The sequence below is a fragment of the Corapipo altera genome, unplaced genomic scaffold (assembly GCF_003945725.1).
Source record: "Corapipo altera isolate COAL_440 unplaced genomic scaffold, ASM394572v1 67, whole genome shotgun sequence".
NCBI lineage: Eukaryota > Metazoa > Chordata > Aves > Passeriformes > Pipridae > Corapipo > Corapipo altera.
In genome coordinates, this window is record NW_020884906.1 from 3,898,866 (window position 1) to 3,923,050 (window position 24,185).

The following is a 24,185-nucleotide window of genomic DNA, read 5'->3' on the forward strand; positions in this document are numbered from 1 at the left end:
TTTTTAACTGATTGCTAAGACAAAAATGAAAATTTAACTTGAGGGGAAAAAAACCCCTCAACATGGGAGCTTTTAACATTGAAAAATCTCCCTTGCAAATACACAGCAACAACTCCCAAAATAATTGTGTAGGTTATATTAGAAAAAGAAGATCTGATGTATGACATTGCAGTTGCCACTGGCTCTATGACAGCACAATTAATTTAGAAGCTACTTCTGCAGAAGGGTCACTATGTGATGAACTTTGGTAAAATGTGTTTATGATAAAACAACATAATTCAAAAATTGCTGAATGAACAGAAATAACCACAACATAATTTAATGAACACTAGAGGGGCTGAAATGTTCATATTTGATTTATTGTACCGAACAAATCAGTTTGCTGTCCTTCAGTTCACTTACTCACTGAGCTCATGGCAAGGATGGGAGACTTGTATCACCCAACACAGGCAGTTCTTCAAGGAGCATCAAAGCTCTGTTTGCATGGTCAGAAAGCTACTGCTTTTAAAATTAAAATCCAGTTTAGGAACGTTTAAATTCTCCCTGTCACAGTCCTGTTCATTACTGAGTCTGCTTCATTCAACTTAAATAACTTGAATTGTCAAAAGTGTCTACAGCAGACATGGTAAATAACATTTTACAGGTTATTGGACCAAGAAATAATTTGTAATTTATAATACACAAACATTTGGATTGAAAAAGCCATTCTTCTGGTGCAATGGGCCATTAATACTGTTTGGTTTTAAGACATGCAGCAGTGGTTTCAATTTATGACATAAACTCACACAAAACAAATTACTAAAAAGTGTTAGCAAAATTCAGACTGCATTTTAACTATCCATAAGGCACAAATCTTCAGTTTAAATTATGAACTCCCATCTGCTGATGTTGAACTCTGGTTATTTAGGAATAAAACTTAAAGCTAATGCTGGAAGCTCAGTCAGACAGGAGTGAGAAAACAGATCTTTCTGTTGTCACATAGAGACTGTGGAATTATTTTATTCTCCAAATAACTGCTCCTTTTTATCTCTTAACATCTTTTTCTTTCTGTCTTAAAGCTTTCAGCCTTTTAATTTTATGAGATAAGGGTTTAAAGCCCTAATAGACCAGTTCTGTGCAGTCCTGACTGCCATTCTGCCCCTGTATGAAAACCTTCACCCAAAAGAGAAACAGGACACTGGCCCCACAGGCATTCAGACTTTTCCATTCCATTCCTGTGCCATTCAAAGGTACTCCTCATCAATAACAGTCTAATTTCATGACTGATATTACCTAAAATAATATTTATTAATGCAAGTAGCTCACTCAGTTGACCTCTATTATTTTGAAAAGGCATTCACCACTCTCACAGCAGAGTATCCCCTTCATGATGCAATTTTACAAGCCTTACTTGTCTATCAGGAAATTTTATGCACTTTTGTCTGAAATAGCATCTCTTGGGTACACTGGACTCCAGACTGGATCCTACAAGGCATTTCTAAAAATTGTCATAAAAGAGCTAGTCAAAAAGGATTTGCCTCTGCCATTCAATGTAGAGAAGTGAGAACCTGCTGTAGTTTTATTTCATTTTCTGCTGTAAGTCTTAGCCATTTTTGCAGGCAGACTTTCCCCACTCAATCCACTCAAAGCACATAAACCATCCCTGAGAAGGCTGCATTACCTGCTTACAGTGCTGGGAGTTTGCTCATTCTCTGCCTATTTAAGATCAAACCTCAGCAGCACTTGTGTAACTTGTCCACTTTCTGGTTAAATTCTCACATCAAGCTGCATCAGTGCTTTTTCCCACCTGTGGCTTTCTCAAGCCTTGCTCCCAACCCTGCTGGGGGAAAAAAGCCCAACAAACAGCCATTTGTACAAGTCTGAAATCACTTTGGTACACTTTGTCCTCTCAAAAACACTGAACAGGGGAACATATGAAGAGAAGTGCAATAGGTGCCTTTACCAGCTACAGCCATCAGCTGGGTGAAAACTGGTTTTTGAAACAAGACATTTTTATGTCTTCCTTGAGCTTGGACAAGCCTTTCAGTACCTGACTTTGTGCTATCATTCTGCCTTTTGCAGATAGGCTGCTTAATCTGGAACAAGATACTACCACCTTGTGTGATTCTGACATGGAAGCACATCAATATGGCACAATCTTTTGATACATCCACTGTGTCATTGCCTTGTTTGACTGACAGGCGAACACCCAAAAAACAAACAGATCTTTGTGTCTGTTTCTCCCCGTTTCTGTTAGTGATACAAAAGCCAAGATTTCCAACAGCACGCTGTGTTTCATTATCTCTTCCCTCATGTACCTTTCTGTTTGCTTAACAAAGAAACACAAAATGGAAAGATTTCTGCATAATACCTGGTTTAAAAAAAAAGAAAGAAAAAAAGGCAAAAAGACTGCATGGTAGATGTTTTCCAGCCATCCTTCAGAATCACTCTACACTAAGTGCAAGTAAAACCCTGCCACCATAATAAACATCTCTGTCAGTGTAAAAAATAACTGTTTAAAGTCAGTAGGAGATGCTCCTTTAAACGTGTTGTCAGTGTTTGTCTGTGGTCTGATTTTTTACATCGGCTTCAGCTCTAAAAACCAGCCACAGCAAGGCTTGAGCCTGCTTAGCAGGTCACCAGTTTAGCAAGATGGGAGAGGTCAAAAAAGAACAGTGATTGATAGGAGTGTGCAGACTCATTCCTCCCCTGTGCTGTCCCTGTTTGTCCCACAGGACCACGGGATGGCCCAAAGGAACCGCGGGAGATGAAACGAGAGCGACCGACGTGGAGCTCCCACGGTCAGGCAGCTTCTGCCCCATGGGGGGCCACAGGTGGTGTCCTGCTGCTCAAAATTGAAACACAGCAACCCAGCCCTGGCTCTTAAAATTTCCAAGTGCAATTGCATGACCAAAGGGTGTCCAACTGCTGTGCCAGTGGGTTTGTTGACAGCGCACAAAATATATTGGCTGGTAGATGAAATGTGATTAATACTCAGGATTCATGTTCTCCTGCTGACACTGATTCTGAGTCATAGTTTGGCCTAGAGAAAGTTTGTCAAATCCAGGCTTATCCATCCAGACTTACCCATTCACCTGCAAGCAGGTTTAATAATTGCTTGACTCTTGGGAAGCTGTTCTGATGCAAGACAGAGCGAGAGAACAGAGTACATCAAAAGGGGAAAACAGGAAAACATTTTCATAATGCAACTGTTTGTCACAGCAACTATTTTACACAGAATCTTGGAATCATTCAGGTTGGAAAAGCCCTCTAAGACCACTGAGTCCAACCATTACCCCAGCACTGCCAAGCTCACCACCACACCCTGTCCCCAAGAGCCACATCTACACATCTTTTAAATACCTCCAGGGATGGTCACTCCACCACTGCCCTGGGCAGCCTGTTTCAGGGCTTGACAGCCCTTTTTGTGAAGAAGTTTTTCCTTGTATCCAACCTAAACCTCCCCTGGCACAACTTGAGGCCATTTCCTCTTGTTACTCGGGAGAAGAGAATTATGACACTCTATGATAGTTTACACTTTGGCCATTTTAAACACTTGCACTTAGATGCCAGGATAGCAAAACATGAACACAGACAGCTAACACAAAAGCCTAAATAATTTCTGAAGCATTAGTAAGAACACTGTTTTCCTAAGAAAGGCAAGAATAAGTACAAGTGTTATCTAAACAGATTTTGCAAAGAGTAGATTCATTTAACTCCATCCCTTCAGGTCCCATTGGGAAAAAAATGTAGTAGTCACAGATGTACAATAAAAATAAATGTCTTCCTGCAAATCTTTAATCTTACTGAAAGCTGCAGGCCTCTAAGTGAATGAGTAATATCAAGCATTAGCTTGCTGAGAGGTAAAGAAGCAGATTTAAAAATTAATTTTCCAACCCCTGATTTCGAGTTCACTGTTGTGTTCTACAGACCTTCAGAGAGCAACACCAAGTCCATGTTATCTGAGCTTAGTCATCCATTTTTGGTCAGAATCAAAATCTAAGCCATGATGAGATGGTGAGGGTAAACACCCTTTCTCATTTTCCTGTCTGTTCACTTTGAACCACAGCAGGTCTCTTACTCCTCTCGAAAATATTTCATTTATCCATCTCCTGAGCATCTGAAAGTATTGACTGATCTCCTAGAAAAGGAAATCCACAGGTTTATTGCTGAGATTTCAGTCTCTAAGATGGTGATTTTATTTTCTTGAGTTTGAAACATGCATAAACTTGTCCAGCTCTGGCATGAATCTTTGCTACTCTAAATCTTTCAATTGGTAGCTTTTTCTGAAGTTCATCTCCCTACACACAGCAGAAATACCATGTATTAGCTCTTTTAGTCTCTTGGCACCAAGAGTTTGATTTTGTATCTCTTTCATGAGTCAAATATTAGAACCAAGCCAAGTTTTGCAGCTTGTTTGACATGGTGCTGTCCCACTGCAGTACAGCTTTGACAGGCTCTTTTGCTTTATATTGACTCTGAAGTTTAATTGAAGCCACTGATGGCACAGAGGTTTGACAATTATTAGCCCAATTAGTCCTTATTTCAGCAACATACTCTACCACCTGCAGATCTCAAACATTTATTACCGTGTCATGAAGTTGAGCTTTTATTTTACAAAGCAATTTGTTTCTCAGAAACTAAGGGGAAGCGGAGGCAATAACTTTATCTGAAGTGTTTACACTGCTATTCACAGTCAATAGTGAATAATTGCTAGAGTTGCTGATACGTTTGTGAAGACAGGAGAAATTAAATGAACCTGTAAACTTCCAGGGGCAAGCTACTAACCCAGAAAAATTAGACTGCAAAATTCTCAAATCAATCCTTTTTTTCCCGTTTCTCATTATTTCTAACAGATCAGACAACAAAAAAGCCCTATGGTTTCAGATCAGTTAGGGAACCCAGTTCATGGCTGCTATCATGTAATTTTTTATATGGTCAGCTACATATCTGCACAAACTTTTACTATGTAGTTTTTCTTACGTGGGTCTTTCTTTCCAGCACAACTTTAGGAAAATATAATGCCTCTGCCTGGTCATGGCAGGTTATGTAAACTTTTCCAGCTCTGAAAATAGCTGTGCTATGAAACAGAAACTACAAGAGAGCAGAAAAATCAAACTAAAAGAGCATGTTGCATATTGTGTTTGATGCTGCAATCAGCATGTGATTCCATGATTCTGTGTCACCTTCCATGAAACCAGCTTTAAGTCTTATCTGTTGGGCTTTCTCAGTTTGTTAGTGTGGAATTCGTGGTCATCCACATCTTCTAATCACATGATGCCTAAGTGTTTATTAAGGTCTACATCTTCCAAGCTTCAGCCACATTCCACTGAAATCAAAAGGAGCTTTTCATCCTAGGATGATGCCATCAAGCCTGTCTCTGATCTCAGGCAGCTCTGCTCCATCCTTGAGCTGAGCTGTTGGAGAAGATCAGCCTCAGGTTTCACATTTTCTTAGACTCTCCTGTCATTTTCTGTCAATCAATTTACAGCAAAGGCCTGAAATTTCCTTGGCTCTCTCAAGTCTATAGATAGGCTTCTAAAATTGCCATCAACCTGATTATGCTGCATAGAGACTCCTGTATTGTAAGGTCAGAGAAAAACATTTTGATCATCTGGTCTGATCTCTGGACTGACACAGGCAGTAATACTTCCTTAAATAGCCTGAGGTACTAAATATACTGAAAATGTTGTTTTCTTGAAGTCTGTGTTGAAGTCTGCACTTGGTGCAGCTTTTTGGTTTGACTACTGCTGCTTGCAGTCTCTCCTCGACATAAGCTGTGACACTGACCACTAACCAGAGTGTCAATTAAATTTAAAAGCCTTTATTTTTTGTAGGTTTAGCCAATAAATGTTAGTAACCAGCCACTGAAAATACTGCAGCTAGCAGATAGAAACTAACACAACACCAGTATCACCTCTGCAGCTCTACTGCAGAGATTATGAAAAAAATACTAATCCTATGATTTTTGTACTGAGATTGTTCTGCACCTGTAATAACGTGAAAAAACCCCAACTTTTAACAGCACTGTTTTCATTTGTGTGAGGCAACTGCTCTTTATGCTATACCCAAACTATCAAATGGAATGTACAAAAAGCTGGGATTCCTTAGATTTTGGTTCAGTACCAGTCACATTTGGGGGCTGGAAGTGTCCCACTGTAAAATGTATGTGATGCATTCTGCCACTCACTTAAATCTACCATTAAATTCTTTTTTACACTGATCTAAAGAGACTGTTTATGTAGTGGTGTTATATTTAACACGAGCATATGTTTCCTATGACTGAAAAAAAATCAGTACAAAGAATGTTCATAGGAAGTGTGTCCTGTGGAAAAAAGCCTCGAAGGATTCTGAAGAGCCTGCTTCATTTGAAGGAGTAACTTGACAATGTATGGTCTGAACACCGAGGATGTTTAACAGTGATGCCTCAAATGGATTATAATTTCCACTGTAGGGCATGTGCTGTTTCTTTACATTCAGGCCTGGGAATCCTGAATTTGACAGATCTTGAAGGATACTGCTAAAGATACAGGCAAGAGTTATCAGGAGAAATTATCTTCCCCCAGAAAAATCATTAAGTGCCTTCAGGTATGGAATAGAACTCCATGAAAAAAGTCTTAAAAAAGAGATCATAAATGCCATGAGCTGAACGAGATTGGACAGTTTTATCTGCATAAAAGCTCGGGATGTTCTCAAGAGCACTTCATTGTGCAAGCCCACACTATCAACATCACATTCTTCTGAGTAAAACTACCTTCTATTTTTGATAGTTTTCTACTGATTGCTCCAAGTTTAATAGAATTTTAAACACTTTGAAACTGCAAATCCCCAGAAAAGCAATTCAGTGGGAAATCCTAATTAGTCCATGGAAAGTGCAAAGGTACAGCCAAAAAAAACCCCTGCTTCCATGTGCAATATTAAAAGAAGTGGAAAGTGGAGGCTGCCACCAGAGGTGGGCACAGAGACAAGGCTGAGAAGATAAATGAGATGAAACAGTCCATAAAACCAATACTGAATAATCTGATGCCAGTTTTCAAGTTATTATTTAAGAAGCACAGATGTTAGAGTCACATTTTAGTTTGCTTTTCATGTACTTTATGAATTATTTTGCACTTTTGCATTAGTACACATTAGGCAAAAAACTGTCTCTAATATATTAGAAATTCACTTTAGGGGGAGCTTCCCCCTCCTCAATCTGTTGACTGCTCATTTAATCATAAAATGGTTGGACAAGAGATCAAATCAACACTAAGGCTGAGCTAGAAAGTGACAAATCATTTCACTTCAGAAAATTATTAATCTTAGTGGCACCGTGCTTGTGTGCTGTGATTTACTGAGAACAAAATACCCTCACACTGCTCAATTTAAAATTGACACTGGCTTTGACTAATGGCACCCAGTTACTGGTGTGATAATGCCATTGACTGGTGAGGATTCATTTGTAACAGAGGGAACAGCTGTACTATCAGAGATCAGATTGATGAATATAATATTGAAACATTTTTACCACAGGAAAATGCCTATAAATTATTCTTTGGGGGGGAAAGGCAGCTGAAGCAATTAAAGAATTGCCCAGATCAGGTGGTTTAAATTAGGCCATGTGCCTTACACACCATTACTTTGGTGAGAACAGAGACAGGCTCTAGACCAAGACCAAATTATAAAACATCAACACACACTTCCCTTTTTCAGCAGTTTGTCACCTCACCCTCTCTTCTGCAAGTGGCATCCCCAGTTTCTATCCCACAGATAAAGCACATCATGCTCAGGTATTGATGCTTTGGTTTAAGTTAACCTTTAAGGGACACTGACCCATATGTTGTGACCATTTTGGTGCAGTTTAACCCTGGCCAGACCAGAAATTTGGAGGCAGTCTGGGCAGTTTACTGACCAGGTTAATCCTGATTGATAGTCTGCCATTTTTCATATAATTAAGTCCATTCTATTACATGATTAGTTAAACTTTGTGTTCTCAGTTTCTGTTGAATAAATACAGTGGACACAGGAAAAAAATGAATTTTACCTGCACGTTCTAGAAATCTGTACCAGTCAAATGTTTCACTGGGGGTTGTCTTAATTCCTGTGTTAAAAAAAAAGACAAGTCATACATTTGATGACCCCTGGGTGGCTGAACTGTGGTTCTTGAAGCCTTCAGGTCTAAGAAAACAGTATTTCTGTCCAGCACACTGAATTCCATACACAGCTGTTCCCATCCCAACAATGTCAGGTTGCCTGTACAATCATTCCACGGGCATCAGACTGAAATTCAGCTGAAATTTTTGCACAACCACACAGTACATGAACTTTTTTAGCAACCCAACCATGCTAAATTTGGCCTTTTAAAATCTACATATGAGACAACATCATCAGAGGGAGCACATTATTCCCAAACAGATACAGGGCAGGCTGAGACCCAAAGTCCTTAACATAAAAGATTTAATCTCTAGGTTAATTATTACCTCACAGGAGGCTTAAATACAGACTAAATATGGGCTAAATAGACTTCAAAATGAATTATTTCAACATTAGAGTTTTGAAAAGAATTTTCTTTTCTTTGAAAGTGAAATATGCAAAATGGAATGAATTTTGGAATCCACAGAGAGTTATTTTTAGATAAATAAAACTAGAAGCTGTAGCTTAAGTAATCACACCTAAAATACTGAGCTGAGTGTTCCCTAGACTGATCACTGAATTAATACACTTTGGATTAGACATTTGTTGGGTGTCATTATGTGGGAAACTCAAAGCATTTAAAAGAATTTGGAGTTTCAGAGAATAATTATTCAGCATAAAAACTCCTGTAGACTTTGGAAATAGCTCAGTGTTACCTTAGGTGTCACCTAATCTTTCAATTCCTGCTGTAAGGCATCTGGGAAAGCTTTTTATAAAAGCAACAAATGAGTTGAAAATTTAGGCTGAGACCCAAATACTGCCTCAATATCAACAGCAAAAAGCTCAACTCCAGTGGAGTCAGGACTTCAAACCCCATACCCACTTCAATAAAATATTTCTGGGGCAAAGAAGGCAGACACATAAACATACAGGTACTAAACATGACTCAAATCCATTGAATGCCTTACTCAGCATTTCAAAACTCTCACCTTGAGTTTGGACATATATTTTCTTCCTCGCCTCTGGCTTTAAAGAGAAGGAGAAGAAAAGTAACTTTCACAGTTCAACATAAAATATCTGTTCACACTTCAAAAAACCCAACTAGTATAACAAATACAGGTCAGTGTGATTTTCTTTTGATTATCAAAACTCAAACCAGACTATTAGGAAGATACATTTATGTGAAACCAAAAGCTAAGTCAAGCAATGTAACTTATATTTACTATGAACATTTACAGAGTCAATGAATCAATTTTGCAATTAACACAAGGACTGAGTTAGTACAAATATATATTTTTAGTTTATCTCTGTATCCTTTCTTATGATCATTATCCTGCTTACTGCATAGAAAATTGAAATATAGAATAAAACGATTTTCAACTAGTTTAAAATCAGCCCTAGTTCCCCTCAAAAAATATTAGTCTTGAAAGACTGGTTTTGAAAACACAGTCTTCATTTATCCACAATAAAATTTTTAAAGCTATCTGTTTCAGAAACTGCTGTCAAATATATGTAGACTTGCCTATACAGGAAAACTGGCAACTAGTAGTTATTGCAGAACATTCACAAACAGAAATTGCAAAATAAATTACTTTAAAATAGCTATAGTAAAAGAGGTAATTACTACACTTCCAAAGTCACTCCTGAAGTGTTACTCTGCTAGTTATTTAATTTAGGTGATTAAAGAAGCAATTTCCTATTTTAATATCTTTCTAAAACTCCAACTGTGGATTCGTGGAATATATTTTTTTAATGAAAACAGAATTAATTCAGAAACAAACTGCTAAGCAACCAATTCCTGGATCAGTCAGCTCAGAAAATAGGAAGCCACAGAAGCAATTTTTTTTTTTTTAATTTGCAAACATTTTGGTTTTCCCCTGTCACTCCTGTGAGACTCCCCTTCAGTCCCTGCCCAGTCATAGCAGCTACTGGAAATGAACTGGAAAAAGGAATTGAAAGAAAAGAGATCATTAAAAAAGTGAATAGTGACCAGCAAGAGGCTCACAGATGGGAAGGAGGTGGTTTCTGAGAATCACAGTGAACTTTGTCACAAAAACTACATGAAAAATACACATGTAAATGAAATGGGGGAAAAAACAACACTTCATGCTGCAGTGGGAGATTGAGGATGTTCTATGGACTTCATCTGTCAGAATCTGTTAGCTTTTGTGCTCAAAGGATTTAAAAATAATAAAAAGAGTTTAATACATTATTACATAATTGTAATTATTACTTAACATTGGACCTTCCCTCCCTTATGAATAAGTAACATTTTAAATTATATTGGATCTTCCACTCATAAAAAGAAACCCCTTGCAAACAATGGAGAGGGCACTGCAAGCTGGAGGGCAACTTCAGAATTTCAATTTGCAGTGGGAGAGCTGAAATTCAGCACTTGGACACAGTAAAATGGAAGGTGGGAAGAGCAGAGGGCAGCTGGAGCCAGCCTTGCCCCCACTGCTGGCCCACTGCACAGCTCTGCCTCACACTCAGGTGGGTGAAGGCAGGCCTTTAGTTCCTTAAAACCACTAAGTTTCAAAAATAAGTTTAAGCCAAGCGTCTTGTTTCATGCTCTGCTGGACCCCAAATGGCTTATGGTGAGTAAATATAACCCTGCCAGGGCTTGGATGATCGGGAAGAAAATATTAGGAATGCTGGGTACCAGAGCATAGAGATGCAGTCACACTTTTTAGATCAATTTTCTGTTACGTTCTTCATTTTAAATGGTCTTGAGGAGGATGGAAAATGAAATTGGACGCCACTAAAACTGGCTTAGGTAATTCTCATGCACCAGTTTTATGCTGTTGAAATAAAACCCTGACCATAAGCACAAGATCTTTTACAGTATCTGTACCTGGAGTACAGATTATTACAAATGTTGTACTTCGTAATTAAAGGTAATTCATCCAATGTAACAGAAAAGAATTTGGTGGGAGATACAGCCCTTGAGCACAGTGCAACTGCTTACATGTTTGTAATTAAAATTCTTAATTGACTCTCTTAGCTAGCAAGGCACACATTAGAGGAATAATGCAGTTCACATTAGTGTGAATTAATATGGAAAAAATGTTAATATTCCATGACCTAGGTATGGAAAAATGTATTCCTATTCTTCACTGCTTGAAAGGAAATACGTGGCCTTTGCTCTCACCCTTTACATGAAGATGCAGCTGGAACAGGGTCTCAAACCCCCAGCATTTAAGATGCAGGTCAGCAGGTGGGATTTCAGTTTAGGACTTGACAGACTTGCCTCCAAGTCCTTGTCTGCCTCAGCCCTCCAAAACACTGAATGAGTCTCACAGGCCCAGAGCACAAAGGTGTTCAGGTAAAATCAAAGTTCGGTGCTAAAAACGTTTGAGGTGCTGATTTTGAAAGGATTTCAAACTTCAGTTTTGTTTCTCCTCCTTACACCCTGTTACTTTTGCTCTTTTCTTGCTTAAGATCTATGGCAGAAGCTGTGCCCTTTCACATTTACCCATCATGAAGTTCATTGGAGTAACTATTAAAATCAAGTTATATTTGTAATATAAAATACCAAATCCTATGTCTGCTCATGTATCCTTTTAATGCAGATAGATTTTAAAAATCAATTAATGCTGAAGCACAGTATTATATATTCAATTGTTGTGCTGTGCAAGCTCCACCCTAAGTGATTATTTTGTAGGCAAAGGTGCATTAATGATTATATTACAATGCAAATTAGAACTGAAGGGATACCAAGTACTTAGTTTCTACTTCTTCAAGGATTTGTCTCAATTTCCTCTCCTGGCCATCAACTCAGCCAGGTAAAGGTGGAAATGTTGACCATCTATTTTCAAACAAGAGCATCAGATACTAAAAAAATAATCACACTGAATGTCTGAAGAGGACTTGCAGTGCAGCAGATGCAATGATGGGACCCACTAAAGCATAGCTTCAAATTCACCCCTGCAGTTCACCCACCTGAAGAAGTTCATTCTATTTCCAGGGTTGGCAAAACAAGTATTTTCAAATTATTCTTCAAAATTCTTTATTAGAACTAATGCTGCCTAGAGCAATTTTGGCAACATAAAGTTTATTAAATGATGCCAAAAGAAACAACATGGCATCAGGAGAAACTCAATAACAACAGTAATGGTTAGTTCTAAATGTTACAGAGAAGCACTTGCTAAAATGCTCTATACTCTTTTCAAATAATAAACAGCTTTTAAATGCCAGATCTGTTTGACCTGTCGAAGCACATAAATATGAAATGCTTCCTCTGAAAGGAAAAACAGGAATAGCAAATATGAAGATTATTGCAATTCTTTAGCATTATTTAGAAAACATTTTAGGAGAATGCATAGCTGCTAATACTCTAAGCATTACCATCATCATGTAAACATACCCACTCTGCTGCTGCCAGTTCCTTCATTTCCACTGTGAAAGCCACTGCAAACCTAGTTAAATGGAAAAAAATAGCTGGGATCATCTGCTTAAAGTGTTTAAACAGAAAAGTACTTCAGAAAAAAAATCTTTATAAGAACTAAGATCAGAGGCTTATAAACATTATCATAGATGGAAAGGCAGAAAGCAGGCTTTGAATTTGTTTCAGCAGAAAACAGTGGTTAAACAAATGGCTCTTCAGGCTTTACAACTCAGAGCTCCTGGGAAGGTAAAGTGAGGTTTTCTCAAAGTAAGAGAAAACCCAAATAATGGGGACATCCCCCATTTATCTAGTTTAATATATGAGTATAGAGCTGCAGTAGGAAGTTGGCATTTCCTGTTCCCACATCACTGCAGGTGCAGGAACCCTCTTCACAACCAGAACACAAAATAAGGAGGGAGCCAAACTGCAGCTTCTTTCAAACTGTTGTTGGACAATACCCAGGGCCAACTCACTGCAGCTGAGTTTAATTCAAATGAGCAGAGGGATTTTTTAAACCCTTCCCCATTGTTCTCTCCTTATTTCTAAGTAGTCAAAGCTGTCAATGAGTAACAAACTGAGGTGTCTTTGAGCAATGTGTGCAGTGGGCTATCATTCCACACAACAGAGGAGTTACATCAGAGACCGTTTAAGAGCAGCATTGATGGGAACACTTTTCATTATTTGGTGTCTCATTACAGCCAACAGAAGGCTGATTTCTAAACAGACCAGATAAACAAGTTATCCCAGTTATTACTGGGACCCCGTGGTAATGCCAAGAAGTCAAAGGAGATATTTTAATGGAGTCAGAGTCAATAAAGAATCCCTGTTCAGAAGAGATCTTAAGATCATGCTGGGCTCTAATGTAGCTTTTAAGTTGTAATGATACATAAACACATGCTTTGAATGTTCTTAGATGGAACTTTAGTGTTGACTGGACCCACAAATGGGGCCATTTCTGAAGATTATCAGTCCTGTGGGACAGAATGTTTGAATGCCTTCTTCATATGAGAAACTGTGTGTCTGCTTAGCAAAATTCCTTTTTTTAATTACTTGTGTAGATGTTGAATATAAAACAGAGGTCATCACATATTGAACTTATGACTCAGTGTTTCTTTTTCATGTAATTTATGAGTGTTTCTGTCCTGAGCCAACACCTCAATGGTTAGAGACAAAGCACAACACAAAGTCCCAACCAGAACAGTGCTTTTCCATTGGAGATGTTATATTATAATCTGAGGACATGAAATCACAATCATTCATTAGAAGTCACACAAATGCTGAACTATAACTCCTACTTTTGTTTGTCAAAACAAACCTTATTCCCATACATTTGTTTTGCAGTATCTGCTTTATTATACCACAATGAATTTCTCATATACAACTTGACAGCTCTAAGGTTATTAAAGCCTTTGCAAATGCTTGTTTTGGCAAGTTGCACGTGCTCCCTTCCCAGATTTTGCAATTATACTTTCAATACATCACATTAACAAGCATAAAAAGATGTTGCTCCTAAGTCTACAAAACACTGTTCAATAGAAAAAAATACCCTAGAGGAGTACAACCACCATTTAGAGGAATTTGATTAAAAATGAAACACTCATAAAGCTAGACAGTGTTCAATACTTTGTTTTATGGAATGTGGTGGTATATTGTACTGGACAAGTAATCTACAATTCATGATACTTTCTGCTTAGAACCCTGCAATCAATAAAGAAAGAAAAAAATCAATGTTTCTTTTAATAACTATGCAATGAATAATACCAGAGATGAGACTGGAGAAGAGACACATTCAGAATAACTTCTAGAAAACTGAATTACTTTTTCTGTAGCAGAGAAAATATTGTAAACTGCATAATGATGCAGTAATATATTTTGAAACATCATAGGAAATTCAAGATATTAGCATACTGCAGGTTCTTAACTTAATTATCATTAACAAAATTCAGTAAAGCACAGTTTTTCCATAAGCTGTATTAGCTGTATTTGTGACAGACAATATTTTAAATACAGAACTGGATCAAATGGACACGCTCAGAGACTCTGGTTTTATACATTTTTCATTTTGTGCAGTGCTGAAATTTAGTTGACACATTGGATATCTTTCTCTGTTCTTTCAGACCTGTTTAAAGAATAACTGCTGACTGATTGATAACAAAAGTAAACAAGTATATAAATTTCTCTTGAACAGGACCTCAAGTTGCTTTCAACTGCAAGTCACACTAAGTAAGAACATGCCCTAATGATTTTTCCATGAGTGTGATTAAGTGCTGTCTTTAAAGTCTGTTTACTTACCACATTTTATAGGGCACTACAGACAGAACAGCACATCCATGCCAGCATTAAGTGAGCTAATAACAGCCAGAACATAGAGTGGTATTAGCAAAGATAAAATGAGGAGATGAAAGCCTGCTGCAGGTTCTGTCTGAACCCAAATCCACCTGCTGCAGCTCTCTGTGTCAGCTCGAGTGCTGTGCTGAATGAATGGGGAGTATCCTCATCTGTTCAGCCAGGTATTTAAGCTCTCTTTGGGAAAGTGTGCCAGCAGTACCACTGGGTATGATAAGACATCCAGAGGCTTCAATTTTATCTCACCTTGTGCAACTCGAGTGCCATCAAACAGACACCCTTCTCGTATCCTTCCACAAGGTGACTTTTCTTATTAAAGGGGTGGAAAAATAACCCAAGAAACAAAAAGCCAATTTGATGTCATCTAGTGAGTTAAACCTGCTCAGAAAGCAGTCCAGTCCTGGCACAGGGAAGAGTGGATCACACAGCCACAAGCAAGAGAAAGGAGGAGGAGGAGGAAGACAGGGAGCAGCAGAGTCACCTCTGCCATCAGTGAGCTACTGCTCTGGCTACACATGAAGTGACAACCTCAACCTGTATCTTAATAACACTTAAGCTAACTATTGAAGGAAGCTTTACATACATTAAATGCTTTAGTTTCCAAGAAGAAAAGGGCTTACTTGCCCACCATGGATGTGATTAAACACTGCTGAAGCAAACAGACCTCTGGATCAAGCAGAAGGAAACTTCTTTTCTGGGGATGTTGAAACAGTGACAAATGCTTGAAAGCCTTTTTAGTTTTTAGACCTTTCCTCTGACTTCTCATCACTTCCAGAACGACATTTTATGACTACAGTGACATGTCACTAGACCTTTTTCAGATTTAGAACACCCTGAAAATATCCCCTTGTCAATTCACCTAAAAATTGAGAGAACTTGCTTCAAGACTGTCTTCAGTCTCCGCTTCTTTGTTCCTGTATCCAGGGAAAGGATGGCATTAGCAGGGGTAAAAAAAGAACAAAAGCTCCTTATACTTGAGTGATCCCCTTTTCAATCAAGCCCTCTGTCAATAAGCTAAGTGTGAGGGAGGCCTCTGAGGACAGGTTTGATTCTGTGATGCAACAGGACAATGCCAGTTATTTTTAGTTGTCACCTCACTTAAACTGCTGAGAACCCTGGTCTGTATGTGCTGATAGCACTTAATGCCTAATATATGTTAGTTTAGTTCCAATATAGAATATTTTATATGTTTGAATATATGTAACTTAACCCAGAATTTACTAAGAAACAGATGTTTTAAAAAAAGCAACTTGGAGCAACATTCAGCACTTCTGGAAACAGGGTCCAACCTTGTTTAGGCTCATGATACTACTACAGAAAGAATTAATGAGAATATTCATACCTCCATCACTAGCAAATGTTTATTATTTAAAAAATCATACCTCTACCACTAATTCATCATTAACCACCTCCACTACTAAAACTTCACTATTTACATACCAAATATGAGTTATTTCATGGCCAGAACAGTTCTGTCCAAATGGGAACTGTATGGACATTGTTGGAGATACTTAGATGTGTATTTCTTTATGGGGTCAACCCATAGGGTAGATTATTTTACAGAGCAATGTGCTGCCAAATCCCAGGTTGAGTACTCTTGCTCCTATTCATCTCATTTCTTTCACCTGCCTCAGAATTTTATATCCTCATCACACACATAGTTCTATTATTCTAGACAACACTTATGATTCAGTACACAAAGAAGAGGATTAGTTAGCCCAGATTTCATTAGCTTTTAATGGGATTTCAGTCTTTTTGAAAATTTACAACCCAAGAGATCAAGTTTTAGCCCTACTTCTGCCAAGTCTTCCATGGACAAATATGATGAAAGGATTAAATGATAGATTACATACAGACTGTATTTCATGAAGAAACTGTTCTACTTTCATCACTGAATCACAATATGTAGAGATCATGGGGATTTCAAGCAGTCCAGCCTTTGTCTGCCAGCCTACACATCTCCCAGTGATTCCAAGCACTTAGGGAACACTTCCTAAAAGATCTGCCATTACAAAAATGCAGTTTCCTTTCCTCAGTCTTCCACACATGCTCTTACCTGGCTTCCTCTAGCACTGCTCCCATTAGCCGACGTTTCTCTTCACTTTTGACGTCTTCATTTACATCTGTCCCACCAAAGATGATTCCAAAAGGAATTCTGCTCCCTGCAAAGCAATGACTACAATGAGAAGCTGGCCCACGTGTCAAGGTAAAGAGTAGGAGTGGATACTAAGAGTCCAAAAGTACATTAATAATATTGTACCATGTATTTAAGCAAAAATGTTTGAAAAGGAAACCTGGAGAAACTTGAATTTTTATGGGTTTGGCACTGAAAACCCCATACAACATCTATGCACTTTCACAGTCTGTTGTATAGCTACAAGATTTTATTTCCCTTTTTCATGCTTATTAAAAGCAATCAATTAGAGTCTAAACTTAGCAGCCCACCAAACAGCATATATATTTCAAATGTTATTCACATGTTAAAAAGATGTAGTATTGCAAAGTTTGGTCCCAGGTATCCAGTCCCAGCCACTGTGCCCTCAAGCATACCAATACTGTGGTTTGGGTAACTTTCCTTGGAAAGTTGGTTACTGAAATTATTATTATTATTTTTTTTTAATATTGACTTCTTAAGCTGATTTTACTGCTACAAGAGGTAGAGATGGAGACACACCATTGGAAAACGCCACCAAATGAAATAAGGCACCACATTGTGAACCTGTAACAAAACCACTGTCCCAAAGAGATGGATCTGTGTTTATAATTGGTACCAAGACCTCCTGTGATCACCCAATTTGTGGAGGTTGTTTTAGGAAGCCTCACAGTGCTCAGAACATTACAGTTAGAGGAAGGCGTGTCTGCCTGTGGGAGTCTGTGCACAAGACTGTATCAGCATTCAAACTTCAGAGTATCAACAAAATGATATATATCCCAGTGGTGTCTGCATTTGGTAAAGCCCAGTTTTGACACATGGCATCAGAATAAATTAATCTTTTTGTACCAGTAGAGCCACCAAAGCAGGGCAGTGTTGCACTCCAGTGCTAACAGCAGCCTGACTGACACGGAAAAGCCAAAGACCACTTGGATGACAGTCCAAAAGCCAAGAGCAGTGTAAGATTCCTTTCTAATTGCACTGCTTTTCTTGGAGTCAGGTTATTTTTAGCCACTGAGCAGTAAGGTTCTCCCCTGAAGCCAATCAAGACTACAGTGTTTGCTGTCCATTGTTTCAGCACTGGAAGGGACTAAGTAGTCGGTTTTACACCGCATTAAACTAACAAATAACAACCTCCTGGTGGCTGATTATTACAGGCAGAACATAATTTGAAATTCCAAATGGGCTGCAGTTTTGCAAAGGAAACACTCTCCAGTAAGACAGTCTACAAAACCTGGGCCTGAGGTGGCCCATGCAGTGGGTTTTGCAGGTATCCATTGGCTGTGACAGCTGAAGCCAAGGTTTCCTCCTGACAGAGAGCAGGAGTGAGGAGTGAGACTGTACTGACACCACACTCTGGGCATCCAGAAAGGCAGAAAATATCCTTTGCTTTCTCTCATTTGCTGTCACTGGACCAACAAGAGGTTCCTGTGCTGAGGGAGGTTCTTCCTTTTGAGACATGACTGACCTTCAATGTTCATGGCTGAGAAAACTCTTGGTGAAACACCCACAGTTCCTTAGGGGTGTGGGGGTGGTTAATTCAGGGAACTCTCCTAATTAAAATCCATGGTTAAAAACAAGCAAATAAGGAAATCTTAAAAAAAACCAGGTAACAAAATAAATATGCTGATGAAGATTGAAAGTGTAGTCTATGTTTCACATTTATATTTGAAAATTAAGTGAGCTGTAAGATGAGGATTTATTAGCATTGCTGATTTCCTCATTACTAAATGAAACAACAAACACAACAAATGAAAGACTAATTACCATTCTGGCTACTTAGAGAATTTCCTTGGCATTTTTAGATACTGTGCTCTAATGTTTGCAGGTGAAGAGAATTAATGTGCACTATCAAAGCCCCACAGCACTAATCTTCAAGAGGCTGATTTTCTGTAATATAATATAAAATATGTATTGCCTTTCTAATAAATTTAAAAAGCAAATAATTACTATGTCATCTGTTACATATGTTGATCATACATCCCCGCTCATGTGAACAAAGTTTCCAGGATGAGGCCCAAAAGATTGGTAGTATGGCAGCAGTGGTAGTATGACTAAATTTCTAAATGTTACAGGAATCAGGAGTGTCCCCTGAGTCACTTTTTTTCCTCCAAGAAGTCTTCCATAACTTTTACATTTTGACCATGATCATCCCAGCAACCTTACTACATACTGTCTTGCCTTTCACAGGTTTCTGGTTTATTTTTCTCACAGTTACTGCAGATGCTTTTGGGAACAGTGTGACTGATTTATTTAAATTACTGAGCTTTTGTAAATCATTTGAGTACTGGGCTTTGCAGGTCGCTTGGGATTTTGAAAGGCAAACAGCAACAGCATTCAGGTACTGCTATGCAAGTCAAACTCCAATATGCTTTTGCAATAAACATTTAAAATTCAACCTTATTTTTTGTTCCTTAGCAAAAGAAAGGGAAAAAAAAAAGAGAGAGTTCTCAGACTTTCCATAAGCCTCTTCCAAAACAATCCTAGGTCTTGTCAAAAATCTCTTTATTCCAGTAAGAGAACTCTTATATGTTACCAGAGATCATCTTGTATTGTAGGGTCCCATGTGAAATCAGAGCTCCATTGTAACAAAAGAAACAGAAACATGCCAGACATGATAATTCAGGCTTTCTGAAAACCCACCAGCACAAACTGCAGGGGCACTTCTGGAGGGTGAAAACTAACAACAGAACTTACACTGAGATCTGCTGAAAGTATGAAATTATGAGCCTTTATTCAAGTGAACAGATTGATACAATACAAAGGTGATCTCAAAAATGGATACACGTGTGTAATTTCAGCAGGTGACAGTGTGTAATTTTGAAAGCTGGTGTTTCTAGTGTATCATTAATGGCAAGTTAAATTTGGTTGTACGTGGCCAGATAGAAACTTTTGTTATTTGTCTGATAACATTTTGATTCCTATGGATTGGCTGACAGGGATGTAGTGGCAAAGTTATTTCACGTCCAAAAACCCTGACTCATTTTTGAGCAGAAAAATCAAATTAGCCTCTCTGCTTTCTTCCATTTGACCTCAGCTATACTTAGCCAAGCCACTGTCCTCTGAAAGAACACACTTGCTGAGAGTATCCTAGTGTTAATATAACACTCTTATCTTGGTGTAGTTAAAGCACTTAATTACTAAATGCATTATGTGCTTTTAAAGTATATCTATTTAGTTCTCTCCTCTCTGGATCAGATCTCCCACAGAGAAAGATGTTCAGCATTTCTGAACATTTGTTGAAGTGGATAAACAGAATAACGACATTGTGTGTGGGTTTATACATTTACAGCCATTTATAAATGTTCCTATTCATTCTCTTCTCCTGCAGTACTTTTTTAAGAGGCATTTTTATTGGAAAATAGAAAGAGGATTACCTTGCAGAAGTCTGCCTCCTTTATAAAGATGAATGGCCAGGGCTGCATCAAACTTGTCTGTGGAGGTGAGATTGGCAATTTCAGCTGGACTTTCATACAGGAAAGCATCTTTAAGAACACAGATATGACCTGCAGCATGCAGATGACTCCTTCATTATTGGAACAAAGAGAAAAAGAATAAAAAAGATAGTTATCAATGTTGTAGGCACGGCAGAATATCAAGTAAGCTTAATCAAAACCTTTTTCCTTAATAATCTTTGCTCTAACATTCAACTTCATGCTAGGTTTGTTCAAGCAACGATGGAGCAATTTAAAAAGTTGTTTATTTTTTTCCTGGAAAGTGTTTCTTACCTTCACCATTGTAAAGCCTTAGGCACACTTCCAAGCAACATAATTTGCATGCATTTCAAGGCCTGACTGAACTTCAACTTATTATGCTGAAAAGTCTCCTTTTGAATTGAGTGTGTTAGACCTTGGTCTTAGAGATTCCCAGATCCTTGTTCTGGAGAGAGGCCACCAAATGAAGAAAGCACAAATATATTCAGCTAATCAATGCTACTAAAACTACAGAACAACCAAAAAAAAAAATGAATACATGAAGAAAACCAGAGAGTTGAATTGTATTCCCTTTCTGTTTGATTGTGGGTTTAATTGCTTCTTGTCTTCACCCACCCATTTGTAAAACAAATGGATAATTGAAGTATAAGCAAAAAAACTACACAAAAGTAATTACACAAATACCTTCACAGCCTGTTTGAAAAAACTCAGTTGCTAAAAAGAAGAAAAACCAAAACAATCCAAACCAACAACAAAACCCCCTCAGTGTCAGCTTACACATTCATCTTTATATACAATGGTTCCTCACAGTAAAACGTTGATTCAAAGACTGCCAAAGTCAAGAACCTGATTGATTACAGACAGTTTTATTCCTCCCACTGAAACCACAATCAGTTATCAACGTTTCCAAGGACATCAGCCAAAAAACATACAGGAGAAATTCCATGTTTTGATAGGAACTAGCACACTGCCTCTCCTGACACGCAGTGTTTACATTTGCTACATTATAAAAAGACCACAAGAATGTTTTCTGCCTATCACATATTATTGCAGTTGATTTATTTCTTGTCGCGTATTAATCGTTCTGGCATTAAAATCCTGCAAACTCAACGGCCTCCTGGATAATGGGGCTCTTTCCTTTCCTGATTATTTCATATCCTCCCAAGGAATGTAATTTTCTGTCCTGCAGAAGTTAGTCATTACTGCAGAAATTGGTGCTAAAAATGCTGTAAAATGTCTTGAGGCCTTGGAAGGAATGTATTAGCACTACATCAGACAGAGCTCCACTGGCACAGCATATGGTGCTGTATTTCTTCCTTATCCTAAAAAAGAAACTCCTTTTACTTTTAACTTCGCTGTTTGAAGCGAGACCAATAAATTCTAATAAGCACTAATAAATAATAAAATGCAGCCAGACTGTAAACTCCTTATTTACACTGTCAAGCAATTATTTACATCAGCTGTCCCACAAACTGGCTCCAAGTACCTGCTTCCCTTTGGAAAGAGGCTCTCAATTTATATCTAAATAATGATGCCCAAATCTCACAGCTGTGGAAAGAAAAATCTCTCGGGCAAATACTCGGGATGCTCGTGTGTGCATTCCAGAATTTCACAGGTGCTCATTAACCAGTCTAAAAGGATTTTTTTCCCATCAGTATTGCAATTACCATAAATCACTATCATGTACAAGCAATATGTTTGCATATTACAATTAATTTGAAAATAAATTCCCTCAGGACATCAGGAATCAAGAAACTCAGCTAGGATTTTCAATTGAAAGTGCCTTTTTGTTGTTTTGGTTTTTTTTTTTAAAATATACTAGGAATGAATACTTTTCCTCTACAGTTTCCACAGCTTCAAATCTCACTGTGCAATAACAGCTGTTTCTGCAGTAAATAGAGAGGGAGTCCCTCAAATGTTCCAAGGCTCAGAAATTGTGGATTACCTCTATTACTTCACTTTCTTTTTTTTTTAAAACACATTTTTATTCTACTCAGGAGATGAATTTGCATACATCTTATGAAGGAAAAATTACCAAATTATTCCCAGAATAATTCAAACTTCCAGATTTAAAGAGGCCTTAATCCCATAAACATTCCACTGAGTTCAGTATCATTAGTCACAAGCTTCAAATTATGCATATATGGAAATATATATGTGTAGAAGCAGAGTTATTGGCTAGTATTTAAGTACTGAAATTTAGCCATATTTTCATATTTTCTAAACGACTTTTCATCTTTACAACCAAAAAAAGCAGATTATGGTTTTCACACATATGCTCTTATCAAGGAACATGATAAGAGGGTGCTGCACAATTACTGCAGGAGATTTTTTTTTGAAGACTGATCTGTCTATGAAGTCACAGATGTCCCTGAATGAAGCCAAGACAGAAGAGATACATTACCCATATCTTCTCTCCCCCTGGCAACTGTGTATTCACATTATTTTGCCATTCCATAAACAAATACTTTCGGAATGAAAAATAAAAATGAACACGTTTCCCGCTGCCTGGGAATCAAAGACAACACTGGAAATGCTAAATCACAAGGCTACATTTTCTATCACAGTTTTTTATGTAGTATATAAATTTCCAAGTAAGTGTCTTAACAAACAGTGATTATTGCTTGGATCCAGAATTTGCCTTGCTTTGCCATATTTTTCTCTTCTGCTGAAAACCTCATGGAATCCAACGCCATGACCTGGGGAGAATAATATTTCTAAAATGGATTTGGGCTGTCAGATTCCAGCTTTTGGGTGTTTTTCTAGGAAGAAACCCTCAGGGAAAACTTTAGGCATTCAGTAAGTGTGAAAGGTCATTTATCAAAGTACATTATATTGGTCACTGCTTACACTGTGATATTTATACACATCTGAATATTGGACAAAATATTTTCTAGTCCCGTTTATTTTAGTATTCAGGAAATAATTTTGTTGTTGTTGTTGTTGTTGTTGTATTTTTTATACTCTTTGGAAATCATGAAACTTATGAGTGAAATTTGTGTCTTCTCCAGATCTGTATGCAGAGAGATATTGCTACAAGGTACAACCCTTTTCAGACATGTTTTCACTTTATTTAAGATTTCTATAGAAAAACATTTTTCTCTAACACAACTATGAAATACCAAATGATGTTTTACACAGTTTCATTTTTTATTTCCTACAGTATTGATCACTACTTCTCACTTTTCCTGGCCAGCAGTCTTCCCTCCTTCAGCAGGTTTTCACAGAAGGAAACAGTTTTACAGTTCCAAACACATCTTGGTTAAGGTTAAAGCACAGCAAGTTAAAAGTATGATTACTTTTAAAATATTATAGTTGTGAAACTTGCTATATTTTCTGTGATGTCTTCCTTTTAGAAACATTTATTGTTCTAAATTTCAACTGATGTTTCAATGGAGTTACTTGCAGACAAAGAATGTTTGATTTCCAAAAAGTTCCTGGTAGGTAGACACGCTGACACTTCTTGAATGGCACAAAATAGGCTTCATCCGAAAATATTAATTATCTCTCTCCCTTGGCTGTCTGTTCTGTAAAGCAGCTGTGCATCAACTACTGTTAAATGTATATGGCCCAATTCAAAGCTTATTAAGTGAGCAGAGCCATTCCACTGCCTCTTCTGAAACTCAGCCAGACCTGAGGACTCACAATTCCCACTGAAGCTGGTCAAATTACAGGAGTTGAAACCCTGCATGATCTTCTCCGTTTTCTTTGTAATTTTTCTTTTCATACTTGTTAAAGCAATGTGTTCTTCATTTTATTTCTCTCTCAAACTTCT

The 24,185-nt window shown here is 37.8% G+C and overlaps 1 protein-coding gene across 5 annotated transcripts in view; it reads right to left on the reverse strand.

Annotated features, from left to right (window-relative positions):
• Window positions 1-24,185, reverse strand: part of GLT1D1 (glycosyltransferase 1 domain containing 1) — a 50,026-nt gene that overhangs the window by 21,530 nt on the left and 4,311 nt on the right. For all 5 annotated transcript variants that reach the window (XM_027652001.1, XM_027652000.1, XM_027651998.1 and 2 more), the window contains exons 2-6: window positions 20,354-20,502; window positions 16,881-16,986; window positions 12,458-12,509; window positions 9,081-9,117; window positions 8,003-8,059 (exon numbers count right to left, since the gene is read on the reverse strand). In XM_027652001.1, coding sequence (XP_027507802.1) covers window positions 8,003-8,059; window positions 9,081-9,117; window positions 12,458-12,509; window positions 16,881-16,986; window positions 20,354-20,502 — 401 coding nt within the window. The remainder of the gene's footprint in view (window positions 1-8,002; window positions 8,060-9,080; window positions 9,118-12,457; window positions 12,510-16,880; window positions 16,987-20,353; window positions 20,503-24,185) is intronic.